Source organism: Corvus brachyrhynchos, unplaced genomic scaffold (assembly GCF_000691975.1).
Source record: "Corvus brachyrhynchos isolate BGI_N302 unplaced genomic scaffold, ASM69197v1 scaffold14, whole genome shotgun sequence".
NCBI classification, from domain to species: domain Eukaryota; kingdom Metazoa; phylum Chordata; class Aves; order Passeriformes; family Corvidae; genus Corvus; species Corvus brachyrhynchos.
In genome coordinates this window covers 20,507,606-20,528,683 of record NW_008239110.1, presented here as the reverse complement: position 1 = coordinate 20,528,683, position 21,078 = coordinate 20,507,606, and the positions used below count along the sequence as shown (strand labels likewise).

General features: G+C 37.5%; 1 protein-coding gene across 5 annotated transcripts in view; it reads right to left on the bottom strand.

Moving 5' to 3' along the window:
• Positions 1–21,078, bottom strand: part of ESR1 (estrogen receptor 1) — a 181,475-nt gene that overhangs the window by 141,522 nt on the left and 18,875 nt on the right. The window contains exon 1 of one of the 5 annotated variants that reach the window (XM_017739474.1): positions 18,430–18,485. The exons of the other annotated variants lie outside the window; for them this stretch is intronic. Coding sequence (XP_017594963.1) covers positions 18,430–18,454 — 25 coding nt within the window. The 5' untranslated portion in view covers positions 18,455–18,485. Of the gene's footprint in view, positions 1–18,429; positions 18,486–21,078 lie in introns of those variants that run through there. 5 annotated transcript variants of the gene reach the window in all.

Sequence of the window (21,078 nt, the reverse complement as noted above, 5' to 3'; positions counted from 1 at the left end):
CTTTATCTCTGTCTTCAACAGCAATGACAGACCAAGGGGGGTCTCAGTGCCCTGAGCTGGAGGACCATTACTGTGAGATTGATCAATTCCCAGTCAACCCTTAAAGCTGCTCCAGCTGGTGAAGGGCCTTGAGGAGAAGCTGGCTGAGGTCACTTGGTCAGTTCTGCCTGGAGGAGACCAAGGGGAAACTTTATTGCAGTTATGACTTCCTTGTGAGGGCAAGAGAAGGGGCAGGCAGTGATCTCCTCTCTGTGGTGCCCAGTGACAGGACCTGAGAGAATGGCCTGAAGTTGTGTCAGGGAGGTTTTGGCTGGATATTAGGACAAGGTTCTTCACCCAGAGGGTGGCTGGACACTGGAACAGGCTCCCCAGGGAAGTGGTCACAGCACCAAGCCTGACAGAAGCGTTTAGTCAATGCTCTCACACACGTGGTCTTCAGTGGGAGCAAAAGAGCTTGAATTTTGATAATATATTTCCTTTCTACAATGCTTATTTCCTGATTTAGAGGGTTCTTGGCCTTTCATTTTTCAGTAGTTCCTTCCTAAACCTAAGCCACTACTTCAGTGGGACCAGAAGTACTGTTGGCAGGTTGCACGGTTTTCTGATCCAAGATTAAAATGCACACATACACACAGCTCTCACAGTTACTAAGTTTTTTTTAGATCTGTTCCCTGATCTAGATTACAGTACAGTTCAACAAACAGCAAGTCTGCTCTACAGAGGGGGTGACTGTAACTGTGTGAGAATCACCAGCAGGACAGCCAGAATGTCTCAAGTCAACATTGCTAATAGACTGTTCATAAAGTGAAATCACTGCCTTACTTATTTTCATGCTATGTCAACATTCATAAACCGTGCCCATAGCCTTTTTGGCTGTAGTCTACTCATCTTTAAACAATTAAATTCATTTTAGTGTATCAATGGATATTCTTATTAGCAACTAATTTTTTTTTTTAATTATTTTTTAAATACAAAGTCAGCTCCAAACTCCAAACTGAAATGATTTTCAAATGCACACAAAAGACATACATGTCTGACAAGGTCCCCTGGGGAAGAAATAAAAATTGCAAAAGTCTCTGTGTGAATACATACAGACATGTACAACTGTATACACACAAAGCTAGCAGACATTATACACGTCTGCAGAACATGTTCATAAGCTGCCTTGAAGACAGAAATGATATATAGATTTAGTCCTTCACTGTTAGCAGTGGGAAATAAAGAAATTATTATTTTAATGACAACCTTTTCAAATCAGTTGTATAGCATTTCAGCAGTCAGTAAAATAATGTGGCATATTAGAAAAGGAAATCAGAAAGCATTACAAAAAGGTGCTTAAAACCTAGAAGACGAGGATTAGATTTTTGTAATCTCATATAACCACTTCTGGGAAAATGGGGTTTAAAAAAAAAAAATCTCAGCCCAGGTCTTACCACCTGCAAACCATCTGTTAATTAATTACTAGTTCGTCAAAGATTCTAACACACAAACAAAAACAGATATGACATGCTCTATATGAACTTACTGATGTCTCCTTTCCACTCAGGATATGTGAACATTTGTGTACACTATGTTATTACTTTATGAAAAATTTATTAGGCTCACACACTTCCTATCTGCTAACACATCTGAATGGTTAGAGCAGGAGGAAAGGAGTAACAGGTGTTTTATTAAACTGCTTCTGAGAATACATAGTTCAAATAATTTCACCTTGGCTAATATTTAAATGTAATCATATTTCTTTTCAAATAGTGAAGGTTTGATTAAGAAAATTATTCTTTCAAAATCTTCCAACTGTGAAAAAACATCAAAACACACATAAGGGTATATATATATTTTATTTACTCATATTTTTAAATGTGTGTTTTATCTGGGAAATAAACTATTTCTCCCCCATTTCATTCCATGCTGAAAGTTCTTTCTCCTAAGAAAAGAAATCATTATAAGGTCCATCATCTCCCAGGGCCAATCTTCCAGGCCTGAGCCTCATTTTTCCATTGTCTCACTCAGATAAGATGCATATACATACAAATTATACTAGAAACCAGTGCAGGCACACGTACACACACCACTGAAATAATTCTTTAAGAAATGGAACACTCAGAATTCAGAACTGTAAGAAATTTAAAATTTACAACAGGCTTCATATTGACTACTAAACCTACACAGATTATAATGCATATACCTATAGCACCCCCTGGCCTCCAGAATTAAGGGAGTTGATGCAAAAATTGAGACTCAGTTCTTACAGATAATTCCTCAGCAGCATAATGAGAACACAATGAATTATCACAGGAACTCTGAAAAGTGATTTCTCTGAAGACTGCAGCTCATAATATGCAATTACACAAAATATAAATGGGAATACTTTCTTTGTCCAATCCAAAGCCAGAGATCCTACCACACACAGCTGACTATTCCACTTCCTAATTCCACATAAGGTTGCAATATGAGCATTGGAAAAAACAAATCAGAAATCTGTAGATCCCCCTGATACACACTACTAAATGTCCAGGATAGTAAAAGGAACAATGAAACTGAAAACCTAAAAGCTTTGGCAAGTAAATTCTGTTTCTGATTCAATCACAGTGACACTACAGAAAGCATTGTGCTTTTTTCCATCAGTAAAAGATGTTGCTAAGGGTACCCAGACAAACGAACAGGCAAGAGAATAGAAGGGGGGAAAAAACCAAGCAAAAATACCTGGAATTTAAAAAATGCACCAAGTGTCTAGAGGGTGTTTTCATCTGAGAAGATTGATACAGAAGCTGTTTTGCAAAGAACTAGAAATCTTTTTAAAAGTAGACAGACTTTTAAAGCCAACAGTAAACTGAGACATAATGTTAAAAGTTTCAAGGATGTGTCTATTAATAGAATAGATATGCCCAGTCATACTCTTACAACAAGGCTTCATATTACTATAGCAATATCAGCATGAAAATTTCAAGAAATATGTCAATATTCATTAATTAATGTCATATCACAGCCATCTGACACAACCCCACCTAAGTATGAAATCACAATGAGAAAGGCTCCTGAGGATCCCACAATTATCAGTAGAATCAGAATTAGAGTGAGTGGACAATGGGTCAAGAGTAGTAGAGAACAAGAGCTATGAACAACCTGTGCATGTGAAAAGGATCCAGGAAAGTTCATTTCCTACTCCTGTATGTCAGTCAGACCATTTATCTTCTTCCTGAACACTGCTCACTTTCATAAACTGTAACCTACCATGACAAGTGTGTCTGAGAGGATTTTCTAATAGGAAATCTCTTCCTTGAAACTTGCCTAGAGAATTACATCTTTTCTAATTGCTAATCATGCCCTTCTTAGACACTTGCTTCTTTTTTTGCAAGCTTCTGACCTTAATGTGTTTTCACCTGCTATCTCAAAGATATTTCTATTATAAAGCTATTATTCATACACAGAAATTAATAAACCATCACTGTTTATAAGGCTGATTGTCTTTGGATGAGACTAAGCCAGATGTTCTCCTGGAGCTCTCCAACAACTTAAGGGTTAGTTTAATGCTTGTTATTTCCAATTTTTCAGTTGTGGCAGGCTCACTTAGAAGTAAGAAATATATAAAGAATGCATGTGTCTCTTTTGACAGATTTTATAAATACTTCAGATCTTTATATCCAACATTCAGCCATCAGCTATCTTTACAAGAAACAAGCTATTATGGAATTTTTAAAAAGCCATTCAGGTAAAAGATGACACCCTCTTCTCTACCCATACAAGAATAATCTGAAAAAGCTTGTGTGTGCATGAGTGTCTTTATTGTTTTCTAATTCATATGCAGGACAAATTCTATTGAAAGGTGCCAGGGAAGCCCTTTAATAACCTAAAAGAAAAGAACAAACCCAGAAATCTACACGAAATGCCAGTTTGAGAAACACCGTAATTTGAGCATAGCAATACTTTTCAGAGAAAAAGCAAAATATAGTTTCAGATCTGAAAGACATTGAGGGGAGAGCAGGGGAGTAAGAGCCTGTCCTGGTCCCAGGAGAGGGTTAATTTTTGCAGTAGCCAGGAGGTGACACGGCTAAGACCCCGAGTTATTCTTTACAACCTCACATCATTTTCCAGGGATGGGGGAAAGGCTCCCTTCTGGGATCAACACAGCATGCAGAGGGAGCAGTGAGGTACTGTCTGTTGTCAGGGGGTTCCATGTGAATCGTTCATTTCTTGTACCCTCTGTCACTGGTATTGTTGTTGCTGTTTGTTTTCTTATCTCATTGCTGTTTCCAGTAAGTTGTTCTTATCTCAGACCATGATCTTTACCTTTTGTATCCCCAGTTCTCATCTCCAGCCTGCCGCAAGGAAGGGGGAGGCGGAAAATGAGCAAGCAGCACATAGTTTGCAGAGTCTCAGTGGGAGCACTAAATTGGGAGAACCATCCCCAAACCATGACAGAGACAAGCAGCGTCTCTCCAAAATTAACTTATTGATATATGAAATTAGTTTGTGCTAATGGCATCGTCATTAAAGACAAGAATATTTAAATATGCATGTGTCTGTGTGTGTATGCATACACACATATACATGCATGTGTATAGATATATGTAGGTGTATATATATATATACACATGCACACATTACTATATTCATTAAAGAATGAAGCCTAAGTTTTTCACAGTATTTGCTCAGACTCAAAGGAAGCAACTGTTCTCCAAAGGAAAAAAACAAGACACTTCAAAGGTAGTTACAGAAATGCAGCTTTGTGAGTCACCTCTTCCTCACAGATTTTGTGGCAGTTTGAAGTGAGAATAAGCTGCAGAAATTGAAAGCTGTCAAATTTATCTTAATTATGCTTTTGACTTTCATACTCTCTGAAAACACTTTTGCAGCCAAAACCATTTTCAAACGATGAAATTAATCAAAGTTTCCTAAACCATTCTACACTGAGAAAATAGTCAGAGACTTCTTCATCATCTGAAGATGTCAGGCTATGTCTGGCTATGCTTCTCCTCCCTTCTCAAGACAGCATGGGCAAACCTTCCTGCCACTCACAAGAGTTGTGGATGTGATAGAGCTGGTAGCTACAGGATCTAGAAAGAAGTCCCAACAGTCTCTGCGTTCAGCAGACCCTGTCAGCAAGAGGGACAAGGGCTATCCCTAAAGGAATCAGGGAGCAGCACACATGCAGGGAGCTACCACACAGGACAGAAAGTGCAGTCTTGGTCTGAAATGTCACCACCTAAGAAGGTATAGGGAACATGGAGGGACAGTGAAGAAGGTAAGGCCTGAACAAAAGAAGATAGAGAGCAAAAAATAAAACAGATAACAATGAGAAGGAAACAAGCAAGAGGAAAAAAGGTGATGACTGTCAGCCAATAGAAAGTCCACCAGCAAAGGGACTAAAGAGTTTCCCTCTGAACCAGGCATCAAGTGGTAACTGCAACTTTATGTTTCAGGGAAATAGTGTGGAAACACACAACTAACAGTGCTTCATCCTGTGGATTACATCTTGCAGCAACACAGCTGAATGTGCCTTCCAGCCTGAGCCAAACCACAGCACATACCACCAGAGCATCTTTACAGCAGCGCTGGGAACAGTTCAGCTCAGCCAATGGTGAATTCTTCCTTCATTTCCCCCTGCTTCCAGGACAAAGAAAGCTCCAAAGACAAGATTACTTCAAGTATTCTTCATAAGCATTTGCTATGTTAACATTGTGCAGAAAGGACAGGCTTGCCAGAAGATGAAGAAATCCTTCACCAAGATGGAGGGTGTCTTCTTTAACCTTCACATTGCCTTATAAACTAACCCCCAGATCAAACACAAAACATAACACAGACAGGGGAGGTTTCTCTACCTCATTGGCTGACACATCTGGGTCAACTAAGGAAAGAAAGTTGTTTGCTCAAAGATGTACCATCAACAGAATGGAAAACCAACTTGCCTGTTGTAGTTGCCAAGCAATAATGAAGAAAATTGCTGAAACATCAATCATGTACACCCAGAACAAGTTAATATGCTTCGAAGTTAGAAGGCAACTTAGAGGTGAGTTATTTTGCTATTTCAATTTAACAGTCATTTTAGTATGAACAGACCAGCTCTGTTATGAGGATGGGAGAAAGGAAGGAATAGAAAAGAATGAAGGAATAGAAGCAAAGTAAGTTTCCATCAAGTAGGAAGTAATGTCAATGTTCTCATTTACCAGACAGGGTAAGGTTCGTGGTTTAAACTTCATAAGTGTCAATGATTTTGTCACCATCTATGAATTCAGACAATGCAGAACAGTGGAAGTATTTTGTATTAGCTCTTCATTTCATTCATAGTATTTCTTCATGTCCTCACTGACTGCTTTTTCTAAGATAGCAATATTAGCAGTTCCATGAAGGTAAAGGGAACTGGCTGCAAAATTGTTACAAGTCACTGTATCCGCAGTTTCCTTAATTCCAATACTATAATTCAGAAGTTACATGAGAAACAAAAACAAAGGGGGGGAAAGGGTGTTAATAACTGCATTCCCGATGATTCCAGTGGTACATATATGTTCAATAGAACAGATGCTTTCTCAGGGTAGGTTGTTTTAATACTAATATAGCTAAATGAACACAGAGTCAAGAATAGTAACCTTGATCCTGTAAATCATTCTTTAGAGCTATTAACTGTGAGTAGAGATGTGAAAGACTGAAAAAGGAGGACAGGGAAAAAGAGAAGCCAAGAAAGAAAATTGCATGAGAGTTGTGGGATGTGTAGACAAGGTAAGGAAACAATATAAAAAGAAGAATGAGTGATAAGAAAGTGAAACACAAGATAAAAGCGGTCATAAAAAAGGAAGGCAGCAGAAACAAGGGCACAGATCCAGAAAAGCTCTTATGTTCTTAAGTATGTTATTAAATATATAAAGCCCACTACAAATATAGTGATATATGTTAAAAGATGGGAATTTACAATCAAGGAAAGAAAAGTAACAGATCAAAGAACAATAATATCCAAAGGAAGAATAAAAGAGTTCAACAGAAGACTAGAGCAAAACTAAATATGGAGTGTGAGCCATCCTTGTCACAGGGCATTTTCTTCTGAATTTTCAGTGCTAACGGATTTTTGGATACCCTAAAAATCTTAAACAGTAGTTTCTCAAATCAAAAATTGCTGGAGCCAGCTTGGGGAAATTACATATCATTTGACAAAAGAAGAAGAGATAATAATTTAACAGAAAAAGTTTACAATCACAGGGATGCCACTGATAACAACTAGACTGAAAGAAGTTGTAATTGCTTCAAGACTAAACCATACATATACATGTATACATACACACAGACAATATCCCTTTCTCATTTTAAAGAAACAGTTTCACAGGCATGAAAGCAATAAGGATTAAAATCAATTGAAAGCAAATGTTTGCCTAGAGAATATAAATGGTATTTGAAAATTTTTTAATCATACTTTACTGGTTCTTTGGAAAAGCTATAATTCACAAAAATATCACCGTTGAAAAAATAAAAAGGAAAAGTAAAATTTGGTTCACCTTTGCTTTAAAAGATGAACAAGTGAAAAATTATAAATTTAGTAATAGTTTGGGATAATAAAATTTTGGATACTCAAACGATAATGGCAAGATTAAACACACGCAGAGAATATATTCATAGAGTGAAAACAAATATAAAGGCAGCATTTCAGGAATTCTAGAAAATTAATAACTAATCTAAATAATAATTAATAACTAAAACAAAGGGACACAAAAATAAGGCAGTAGTTCAGGCAAGGAAGGTTGTTTTCTAAAACATTTAGGAAAAAAAAGAAATCCTAATATTGACACCAGACAATTCTTAAAATGAAACTAGTATTCTCAATAACAGTAATGCAAAAAAAACCACAGCAGCATTCAGTAAGTCTGTTCTGGTTCAGAAAAATCAAGGTTTTAATTTAGAAGTAGAGACTAATAGAATAATATCAACCAATAGCATTATATAAGGATATTATATATAAGTTTACATTGATTCTTCTTAAATTCACCGAATAAATCTTAATTCAAGATGTTTGGCTGATAAGAACAATAGCATTGTGTAATATATTTTTCCTACTGTAAGGAATGTGATACAACATTCCAACAATTTGGTAAAACAAATCAAATTGCCGTCTAATAAAATTAAAGAAAACTGTTTAATAGACTTTAAAAAATGCAATGATGAATGGAGAAGAATGTAAGAATAATAGCATTACTAACCAGATGTGCAGAAAAAATATAGTACTTGGAATAATAAATACAAAAATACTGCTTTTAATCAAGGGATACAACTTGGAATGTTTCATAACCTTCCTTTAGGAAAGCAATATAATTTCCATTACAGCTAAATATAAAAGCATGTGTGGGGGGTGGGGAGGGGGAAGGCATGGGATACCAGCCATTTGCTAGGCATACTACTCTGTCCTGAGGAGAAGTGACTCAAAAAGATTTTCAGCACTAGCAGACAGCCAAACAGGAGCTGTCAATTTTACCCTGTGCCCATAGAGTTTGATAATCCCAGTTCAGTAGGGAGAAACACAATAGCAAGTAGAGTCACCTTTGCCTCTGTTTGTCCCTGACACACCACCTACTGGGAATACACACATAAAGACTAGAAATGAACAGCCCTTTTTAACAGCACAGATAATTTCCCATCAGACACCTATGCCATGCTGATATCAGACCGATATCAAGTAATGAAGCAGAGTTGCTCTCCTCAACCAGCTATATTTCAAAAATTTTTGGAGAGCTCCTACAGGTTGTGCTACAAAACAAGTCAGCAAGGGTGGTCAAAGCAGGTCTTTTCAGACACACAAGCTCTAGAAACAGGACTGTGCTCATTCTGTGGGAATTATCTGTCAGGCAAACTCTGCAGCAAAGACATGTCTCATGAAGCCCCACTCATGAAGCCCCAGAGCATCCAGATGCCAAGAGCAGAGACAACAGGAGAACATGATGGACTGCAAGACACAGTGATGTGAGAAACCTAAGCAGCATTGCCACTCAGAGCTTCCTACCACTGCTGAGGCATTTCCAGCGTCCTCTTCTTGCTTCATGTAAGTGCAAGAAGGTGGTGACTTTATTTTAGCGACATGTTCTTCAAATGTGCAGAATCCCCATCCCAACATACCAAATTCAGTCACCACATCAATGAGAAAGATACTGTCAGATTGGAGGAGATCAGAAAATAAAATATCTAAGCTAGTCTAGTAACTTGCCGGAAATTGATAGTCACGAGGACAAGTTAGCTGACATGTTTCAGAATGCAACATACTAAAAAGAAAATAGCACAGGAGATGCATGATACAGCACAATTTAAGAAGAGATTTAGAATTAATAGCAGGAAACAAAATGTAGCTGTCAGAAAACATCCTTACCAGCAGTAGATATTCAGCTGCATTATACTATTTTGAGGGGAGGAAAGGGGAGGAAGAAGAAAGACTCACTGATGGTACTCTTAAAAAGCTAGAAAATTCAAACATATCTGCCCTGACCAGAACACAGAAGGGAACACCCAGTACACTTTCACTATTCCTGATTTTTCCAACTATGCTGTAGCTGGTGACTGGTGATACAGAATATATATTTGCCAAATATATATTTGCCAGAGATGAGACAAACTATGTCAGCAGACAGAAAATGGTCCCAACACAATCAAGTAAATATCAAAGTTGTGTATGATTGCAAAACAAAAGCTTTAGACACTATTAAATGCTTCAGAGAGCAGACAAACACATAACCCACAAGATAAGCAAATACTAATTTGACAGGGCCTCATGATCTGGAATTTTGCTACCAAAGAGCCAGTTTTTAATAGCAGTCATAAAGCCCTTAAATTATGCATTTATGCAGGAGAAAGCAAAGCCTAAAAATCCCTTAAAATACTGCTTGATTGGAAAAAATAGGAAATTGCAACAAAGGAACTTCCAAGCAGACAAACAGAAGGACAAAATATTTCTAGTTAGTACACAGAATATATTGAGTGATGCAGAGCAAACATAAGGAAAACCAAAACAGCTAACTACCAATGTAAGACATTATTTGAAGCAGCCCTTCAAAAAAACCCCTGAAGCTGCTGTCTTGAGGACAATAAAAGACAAAATAAAACTCTGGCAGACTGAATGTAAAAATGCAATAAGCCAAGCCAAAAAAGGTTTGACAAATAACTTGCAAGGGGTTTTTTTCATGTTAGGGTAGTAAGAGTGAGGGCCAACTGCAATGAGTTGGAAAAGGATTTCACAACATAAAATATGGGATGAAACGGCAGCTGGAATCCAATAAAGATCTGAAGGTTAAAGAGTATATTAAACAGATGATGACTAAAAATTCAACTCATTTAGACTAAAAAGCACCAAAGATCAGAGGAAAGCTGATTACTCCCTATAAGTAAGTTAGGCGTAAATGTATTTCAAGGTATTTAGGACAAAGAAAGAAAGCTGGCACCGCAAATAAATTTACTATGGAAATCACAAGCTTCTCAGCTGACAGAACAGTGAAGGTCTAGATCAGCCTGTCCATGAGAGGAAAAACAGCCTAACTGAGCTTTAAGATAAATGTGGATAAGCACCGTGAACAAATTACATGATCTGGTTGCTATGACAGCTCAGTACTGGGATAGCCATCCAATTTAAGCTGGATTCAACAAATGAGACTAAAGCAAAAACTTACCAGCATGAATCAGATACACTCTGAGTTGTGTCTATGCAGAAGCAAGTCATAGTGCCTTACCTTATGCTTCTACCTATGCAGAAATAAGTTTCTGCTTAAATGCAGAATGTTTCTGCTCCTCTTTAGGTCAAGAGTGATGAAGTGCTTTGTGTGCAAGAAGCTTTGGAGTTACATGCATTAGACTTCAATCACTAGAGAGATAATGAGTTTTAAAGAGTGTTCTTAAGAGAAGGAATGTTCCACTTATATCCAAAATATCTGTTTTTGCCTTTATGTTTCTGTAAGTGCATAGGTAGCTTTAAAGCCTGAAGGTCCTGTCTTTCATAAGGAGTTATTTCTCTTGTTAGAGCAGATCTACTGCGGAGACAAATTAGTGACATTAGTTACAATAGGGAAGGAAATTGGTTAATAAGAATAATCTGTGTCTATGCTACTGGTTTTGTTCACAGTAGTAGTGAGGTTTTAAAGTGATTTCCTTCATTGTCTTGGATTACAGAGCAGCTGGGATGTGCAAAAAAACAAATTCCATTTGGGGTAAACTAAACCGAAAGCTCCAAAAAGTGTACCAAACACAGACTGACTCCTCACAGGGACACAAGACTGGTTCTTCAGGCAGTCTCGAGGAATATGTCTAGCATTACTGCCAACCAGGACACCAGGCCCCACTGTCTCATCACAACTTTGCCACACTTTCACGTGCACGGACACCAGTGTCTGGAAACCCACCAGGAAGGCCATGACAGGAGAGCAGCACAAAATAGGCATGGTTCTATCCCAATCCAGATATCCAGGTGGGAGGACCTAAACTGGCTGAGATTTTACTAGAACTGTGGCAACAGTTTGGGTTGAAGGGTTGGTAACACCAAAGCAGCTGATACAGATTCAATTCAAAAAGTATACATTTCCCAAGAACAAATATTTTACCTTGAACATAATGAGTTGTACAATGTTTTGTCTAGTTTTCAATCCTTTAAGTTACCAAAGATCAAATTTGCTGAACAGTTTGTCTTACTTGCCTCAGTTTAATCCCTGAGGGAAAAAAGATTAGTTGCTTGTGCCTAGTTCTTGTTTAAAAAAAGAAAAAATATCATAATTGACTTGACATCTAGTTCATGAAGCTTCTTGAGTTTCTCTTGATTCAGCTTTCTCTAGCTTTCTCTCTTTTATTTGTAAAGGTATTTCTACCAGTGCATCCTTTATGTTGCTAGCTTTCAAGAGAAAAGAAATAAAGGAAGAAAAAAAAAATCAATATTGTAAGAAAATTTTTTGTCAAAAGTCCAAAAGGAATTATGAAAGTAATCTTCTGTTTCTTATGTCAACCTCCCTTTTTCTCTAAATTTACTTCCCCAGTGTTTGCAATGGGCACTTTGCATACAAACTCTGCCAGGGAGAAACAGCAAACACTTTATTAAGAAAAAGACTACCCCACAAAAAATGAGGTGTTAAGGAAATAATTATGAATTTCCACGATGCATGTAATGACAAAATTTCACTCACTTGGCGCCCTTGAAGCCCTCCTGCTTTGAAGTCTGCACATGCATATGCAAGAGCAAGCGCTTGTGTGTCTAGGGGTGGCGGACCAGGCATTGGCATGTTTTGTCTCAAACATGACATGGTTAAGACAAGGAGATCAGAGGAGAGGTTCCTGCAGAGGTGGGGCAGCACGGTGCTGAGCCAGCTTCCTGCTCACCTTGGCACTGGTGCTCAGTCCTTTTGACTCACTTCCTGGTGGAGGGCTGAAAGGGCGGGCTAGGCATGCGCCAACAAAACAGTGGGGAAAATCCATTTGACGCAGAGAAGCGTGCACAGTTTAACAATACACAGAAGGGGATCCGGTCCCCTCACTCTCTTTTTCCTCTTTCTTTCACATACATTGTTTTCCCCTGCTCCGGACTATACGTGCAGCAGACCAACACAAAATCTAAGGACTGCTGATACTCTTTGTTCTCTTATTTTTCTCTCATTATCTCTCTCCTCCCCTGCTTTGCCATGGGCAAAGCATGGCTATTATATTCTACTCAGTACTGAAGTTTGTTGTGGGAGCGGGAAGCTTGTGGAAGGGTGTTGTGGCTTTTTAGCCAACACCTTTGAGTAGTGGTGCTGTGACTTGCTAACCAGCATTTAGTTATGTGTTGTGGCTTGTTAACCAGCACCTTTGAGAAGTTTGTTGTGGGAGCTGAGAACTTAGTGAAGTGTACTGTACAAAATCTAAGGGTTTCTAAGCCATCATTTTTGAGGAAGTGGACTATTAGAATTTAAGGGCTTTTTACCCAACACCTTTTGAGTCAAAGCAGTGGGCTGGTTGCCAGTTAAGGCAACTACAATAAAGCCTGACACATGGCCCAGAGTCTTGTTTAGCCTGACGAGAAGTTACAACAAGCATCATGCCCCCGAGCAGTGGTCACAGCACTGGTACACCAGCATGCACAGAAACACCATCGGAAGGCTGTCCTGCTTGGTGCAAAGCAGCTGTTAGCTGGATAGAGCAACACATATCACAGGACTATAAACAAATCCACAAGAATTGCCCAGTTTAAATTACATAAAGTTCAGGTTGACAAAGCAGAACAATCAGACTGGCTGGGACAAAAATATTATCACTTATTTCGCTTGTGAAATGCACACAGCTTTCTAATGAGCATATGAAATTAAGAGTTCAGGGTTGCTTTTACATCCAAATGTGTCCAAGCAAGATATCGGTGCCTGTATAGAAAGTGCCCTTCAGACAAAGCCAGAGGAAGACAATACAAGCAGAAATTGAATGATTTCTTGGGACAGAGGGAACACAGCCTGGCAACAGTTGCAGGTACATTTGCCTCAGCACAGTCTGAGATTAATGGTATTTTGGAATGAATAAGCAGGCTGTCAATTTATAGCCATATAGCAATGTGAGCCCACAAATACCATTCAAGTCCATTACCTCAAAATTGATGAAGCCAATAAAATGAGCAGTGAAATTCTTCCCACTGTATAATTGCAAAACAAAATCTCAATGATTTTATTTGTGAAGACACAACCAGTTTATCTCCACTTGAAGAATGTAGAAGGCAAAACTATAGACAGTTACACTGAAGTTATCTAGCAAGCTGCAAAGGACGAAGTCTAAAGAAGATTTTCATTTTCTGTTGGTTTGGATTTCAAACCAAGTGATTTGACAAAATTGCCAAAATTCATATCTGACCAATTTTGGCTTTATGGTGTTTATGTTTAGCTGCCACAGATGATATACAGATTGAATCAACAGTTATGATAATCCCCAAGGCATCTTGGCAGATCTAACCTGTAATTGCTGTGCTATTGGAAGCCATAAAAATTGTCAATGAAAGCTATTTAGAACTGAACAGATACAAAATTAGTGTCTCTATACAGAACTGCAATTGGACTCTTTCAAACATAAAATATTGGAAATATAAACACATAATTCCAGCCTTGTTTCATTGCAGATAATTCTCCTTTAACTATTCAATTTTTTAAAATAATCAAACACAAGACAAATGGTATTTTTAGTACTTGAAGTACTTTGTAATAAAACTATTATTTTTATTTGAGCATTAATAAATATATAGAAAAATGCCACCAAAAAAGATATTTTCAAAATCAAATACTATTTCCACTTTAAAAACTAGCCAACTTTTACCATTTAGATTTTAGAACATACTTAAATGACAAGATTCTGTTCTTTTGTCTGCAGTATGCAATTGTAACAGTAATTATTAAAAAAGAAAAAAGCAAATATCAACAACCCAAATTATAGGTCAGGGAAATTATAAATAAATTTACTTTTAGTGTGCAATATAGAAAAGGGCTTTTTACAGACCAAAGAAATCTGCAAATAAACAAATGCCAGCCACTATATATATAGAGATATATCTATATCTTGCAGATCTAGCAAATTTTTCAATACCAAGTAATTATTTAAAAATCTTTTCCTCCAGATTTATCTTCTTTCTCAGACTAGTTTGCAACCATCAACTGAATGCTGGCAGACTGAGCTGCTGCAGACTCCTTGGAATGTGGGGTTTTGTACCCTAAAATTAATAAAAAGGAGTATTTCACCCTTGATCATATCCATCTGCAAGAAAGTATTGCACAAATTTATTTCCCATTTATCTATACCATTAGTCTCCAAAAATGAAGAAAGATAAAAGAGAATAATATGTTAAGAAAATAAATGGTCATATTTTTATAATTTGTGTTCTTCAGGAAAAAAAAATACTGTCTAAATTCCAATTACACTATTTAGCCAGAAATGAAAATAGACATCTGAATCATTGAGTGTAATCCTGCTACCAAACCTTCACCTCCTGTAGCCAACTCCCCAAGCCTGTTGTAAACAGCGACATGTCCTAGCCGACCCCTCTGATAGGAGGCTGAACCCATCTACTTTTCCAGCTCCAGTCTGAATTTATTCACAGTCACACCTGTTTGGATTTATGTTGGCAATTGCTTTCAGGACAAGTGTTCCAAATCTCATCAAGATAAATAGTCTTTAAGCAAAATCATCACCTATAGCATTATGGCAAAAAGAGATTTAAAATAATCTTTCTGAAACACAAGCTATTAGGTTTTGCCATTTTTATTTAAAGTTATATCCCTATGTTAATGTGAAAGGTATTATTGAACTCTCTACACTTTCCATGTGCATTTTATGTTGCTTTCTATAGATAAAAAAAAATTAAAATTTTGTTTTGTCTTTTCTCTACTTTTGTACTCTCAATTCCTACCCAGAGATCTCATGTTCTCTTGTACCATTCATCAGGTCTCTAGGGTACAGCTCTGCATGCAGTGTATGGGACTGGGGCTTAATGTTTTACATTAGCCTCCAAGGGATCCCATGAGGTCTGCTTCTTCCTCCCCTCCTTCCACAAACCCTGGCACAGCCTGTGCAATCTCCTACACCCCCTCCTCAGCTTCTGGAAATTCCACAGTGAGATTCAAGCAGAGCAGCAAGATGGGTGTAAGAACTCAACCCATGTTGGCCCCGTCTCTTTAGTTTCTGCTTACACTTTTCCCACAGTACTGCCATTAATTTTACTCTTTTCAGCAGTGTCTCCTCCTACCACTCTGCTACACTGTGGTGCCTGAGGAGACAGCAGACAAAGACATGGGATTAGAGACTGCTGCCTGAAGTAACTTGGAGTAGCTTGGAGTGCCATCCCTTGCTGGGCAGTGACATTTCAGGCGGGGTGTACTGGGCAATGCCAGCAAGGCAATCATGGCCATCACTCCAAATGAAAGATTAATGACTGAACTGAGGCAGCAAAATGGCAAGGTCTAAAATATGAGAGTGACAGGCTAAGACTAAAGTCTATACATGACTTCTGATCTCTCCCCAGAGTAGCAGTACTGTCTGCAGCTCCAAATGGCGGAGGGTAATTCTGAGACTAACAGGATCGCTGCAGCTTGGAAAGACCTCAGAGTCCCTGTCACGCAGAACAACCCCCTGCTCAAGCAGTCACCCACAGCAGGTTACTCAGGGTCGGGGCGGCGCCCGTTTGGGAATATCTCCAAGGATAGAGACTCCACAGCCTCTCTGGGAAACCGATGCAACTGTTTGACTGTCCTTGTAGACAAGCTTTTTACTGTCCACAACCCCCCTTTTTTATTTTTTTAGTATGTTCTTAAGTTCCTTTTCAGAAACAAAGACAACCGATGAGCATGTATGAAGTAAATAAATCAGAGTAGGAGAAAAAAAAGAAAAAGAAAAGAAGTGATAACACAGATCTTCTCATTTAACTCATTATATTTTACCTATTGCAATTTCTCTGGTTACCACAAGATTGGCGCAATTTTTAGGCTGGAGAGTTGTGTTCACAAGCCCAAGCATTACGTTGTGGGAAGCAACAGGGAATCCAGCTCTGAGCTGCAATCTCAAAATTCCCGTTATTTGCACACTGGTACTATGCAAACTCATGAAGCGAAGGCAAATAAGCAACACTGGATTAGAACTTGGTTTATAATCTAATGGACAAATGTTTTTCTTTAAATCAGAATAAACGATCTTCAGTTCTGCACATGCTTCACTTTTTCATCAAAACCAGCAACACAAACCTTTAAACTAAAGTCCTGTAAGATTGGCTCCTAAATTTCATCTAGTTTGCACAATGAGTATGGCTTTTTCTATTTGTTTTCAGTGTCTGGGTCAGATATTTATACCTAGATGCTGTTGCACTTCCAACACTGCAACAATTCAACCAACACAGAATTACGGACATTTTTTTCCAGTGCCTATGATAATGAGAACTGATCTGAAAACCTAACGTGCTCTTTCTACTTCAATGTAACCATTAAGTCAAATTTCTCTGTTCAAAATTAATTTGGGGAAGGGGGAAAGAGAAAAAAGTCTTCCAACAGTCCTTCATTTAATACCTGGTCATTAGAGTATAGATCAGAAACACAAAGGAAATACAGAAATGTGAAATGTGCAGTAATGGCATCTGCACCTCCAAGTGATGTGATCTGAGGTCCAAGCTATAGGCCATGAAGGGAAATAGAAAGATTCCAGCTTATTTCACTACGCTTTTCTCCAAACACTCATTCTCAAACTTTTATATGATATCAAGGCATATTACTTAGGGACCCAAGTTTAAAATAAGCTTAGCAATACTTAAACAGTAACTCCAAAACTTAAAAGTAAACTCCAAAGAAAGCTCGTGTAATTTGGAAGAAAGAAAAATAAAAGAAAACCAAATTAAATCAAAACAAAAACCCAAACCCCCAAAATAGAAAATAAGTAAAACATATATATATATATATGTATGTTCAGCTATCGGGGAGAATGATTTTTGGAAAATCATATTTATTAATGCAAAAAAATGCCATTAGATAAAATCATTATTCAGTAATTACCGGTAAATTTTTGTAATTTGGAAGAAAGAAAAATAAAAGAAAACCAAATTAAATCAAAACAAAAACCCAAACCCCCTAGAAAATAAGTAAAACATATATATATATATATATATGTATGTTCAGCTATCGGGGAGAATGATTTTTGGAAAATCATATTTATTAATGCAAAAAAATGCCATTAGATAAAATCATTATTCAGTAATTACCAGGTAAATTTTACCGAGTTCAGAGCCTGTGTTAAAAACCAGAAAGATCAGACTCTTCCTTTGTACCCATATGTCATTGGGAAGCACCCCAATGACAAATCTCACTAAATACATGGTTTCAAGATCATATGCTATAAGTATTGCTCAGCATCAGCGGAGATCAAAATATAGTATTTCACTTCATTCATATCAGAAAAACTATACACTGCCTTGGGTGCATGACTGCCCTTAAATTCAAGAAAGTCCTTTCCCCATTTATGTCTCAGCCAATTGGTAAAGGCAGCAGCATGTGATATCAGATTATTTTATTTACTATTGTCCTTCTACCTACATGAAGGATTTTGACTGAGGGGCTGGGTGTCAGGACGGGGGGGTCACATCGTTCTTTCGCAACTGCAGCACAGGATTTATGGCACCATCTATAGCACACATTAAACAAAGTACTGCTACACCTGAAATATTCACCTTAAAACATACTTTAGGCAGCTTTTGCAATGCCTTTGGCTTGTTTTCTGTTGCTTTTTTAGGCTTCTCAGCGACACTGCAGGACACAGGAAAAAAGGAACATAGTAAGAAAAGTAACATTTGAAAGAGTAAAAAATAAAGCCAAAGCAAAACATCCAACTTCCAAGCATTTCCATAGGTATAACTGGGTGTGCCCAGCAAAGGTTCAGGGTAAAAGCAGCCTTTAAAATTGAGTGTGAGGGACAGAAACTGCAAAAACCAGAAGTTTTTTTCTGACTTACATTGCTCCCAGCAGGCTGTTGCCATTCCCTCTGCGGGGCTCTCACTGGCCAGGAGGATCACATGACACTGGGAACCAAAATAGAAAAGTCTCGGGAGCAAGGAAGCTGAACCAGAAACACATTTTCAAGAAAAGACGTATCGTGGGCATGATAACACGCCCATATGAGCAGAAGGTGTTAAATTTAGAAGGCAACCTATGCTGTGCTGAAAAATGGGTAATGCCTTGAACTTTGCAATCTGGCATTGGCTACCTTTTCAATATACGGGAAAGGTTCATAAATCTCAGCCTGTGTCGGTATGTAACTAAACCTACTAACTGCTCTAGTAAACCACCAGACTTTAAAAGAAAATAAGATCTATCAAAATTTAAAATAAATCTATTGAAGTTTAAAAATAGCCTCCCACCGTTGGAACCATTTTCATTTTCAGGCTAAGGTTTCCAGTAGTTTGTTTGTAGAGAGGAAGCAATTTTTTTAAAAGGATATACTCTTAAGATAATTGGGTGAACTGTAAACACATTTCAAAGATTGCTTTCAATTCTTTCACGAGTAAAAAATATGGTAGCAGACCAATATGTTTGTAAAACATCCCAGTAAATCTATAAATCTAATAATCTAACCATAAAGATATAAACAAAGATGCAAAGAATCCAAGTCAAAAGCTGAACAGACGAATTAGTGATCAAATGCAAGTTCTGTCCAACAATAAAATATACCCTGATTTTAAGGCTTCTGTCTAGGTATCCCTGTTAGAAGATTAGCTCTTCCAGTTTTGTAAAGCTTGTAGCAAATAAATTCTAGCAAAACACTGTTCTTGGGATTACAGGAAACATAAGTTACCTCTGTATCAGCGAACTTTTTCACCATTTCCTGGTCATTTGAAATTAGATTGATACAATTTTACATTCTATAAAATGTCAAGCATTTCCTTGTTGCTAGTGAGTCTCAGGACAATTATTGCAGAAAGGGGGTTTGCTGAAAAATGTAAACAGCAGTAGAGAAACTGTGACCAAGGAAAAGAGAAATATGCTGTATATCTTAACAGTACAAGGACAGGAAACAATTTCTTGTTCTAGTCTTTAAATGCAGTCACCCTCACCTTGCAGTTATAGGGCAAAAATATTGAAAATCCCACCCTTTCAATGCAACTGTCTCACAAGACCTTCTGGATAAACACAGGAGTAGAGAATGCAATTCAAAATCCTACATAGCAGACTCCCAACTGTGCAGGAAAATAATTGAAAATAATATGAACATGAGTTAAGAACCCAAATTGTTCTCCTTTCATTAAAAAAAACAAAAAAACCCAACAAAAAAAAAACAAACAAATCCCACCCTTTCAATGCAACTGTCTCACAAGACCTTCTGGATAAACACAGGAGTAGAGAATGCAATTCAAAATCCTACATAGCAGACTCCCAACTGTGCAGGAAAATAATTGAAAATAATATGAACATGAGTTAAGAACCCAAATTGTTCTCCTTTCATTAAAAAAAACAAAAAAAACCCAACAAAAACAAACAAACAAAAAAAAAAAACCCGAACAAAACCAAACAAATAATAATAATAAAAAAATAAAATAAAGAATCCAGGTAAAACCCCCCCATACGCAAAGCTTCTTAATAATAAAATCTCAGATTAAATTTCCCAGAAAGAAATCACACCTGTGTCAAAATATATACATCATTAGAGAATATCATCAATCAAGACAAATAACTTGGTATTAAAAAAGCCAAGATCTGCTTTATTCTGCAGGCTACCCCAAACACTTAAACTGAATTTTTCATAAAGTGAGGTACAAGTCCACATAAACATGGTAGCACAAAGAGGCTCCTTGTATCTTCTCTGTTCTTATTAACAGCTGAGAAAGGAAACTTGAACATTGACTCAAAGTAGTAGTAGTACTAGTATAGAAGTACACACCAAAGCTGTAGCCATTGGTTATTTAAAGATAAAGAAAACCTTTCTAAAGCTACAAAATCGGAACTATTTGATGGGGGTTTTCTGGAAAAAAAAAAGTACATTTTGAAAAGCATAGTTTATATTACTGTGTACATGCTTCTAAGTATTCTACCAGGTACATGACTTCTGTCACTGTAGTTTTAGGAGAAGCTTTGCATCACTGAAACTGTGCCCTTCTGCAGGTAATGTGGCAGAACTGAAGTGGATGGAAGCTTGCCATTGATCATGGTGAGAGAGGAACCAAGGCACTGATATAAGTACACAAAATACACAAAACAGTAAATTGTGTCATAGCTCTTAAAACTGCTATAGAAAATTGGCTTCAGCTACCCCTTGTTCATTGATTTCAGAAACCTTCATGAAAAATCATCCCTTGGATCAATTTTAAATGTAACAGTGGCATGGTTTACCATATTTCAGACAAAGCCTAGCTAAGTAGTAACATTTTTCTCAGGGTATTTTCACTCAGCAAACGTAGTGCAAATCATCTCAGGAACCCCTCTGTGGTCAAACACACAGCTTATTTCATTTGCTTTGTGTTATACTCGCCTCTATTCTATTTATCAATCGGGACCTATGAAAGCTGCAAAACACGGAGCGGGAAGGGGGGCTATGCTACAATATTCCATCATAGGTAAGTCAATGGGCTGGAAACGTAATCATATGGGAAAAAAACTAAAGGCAAAG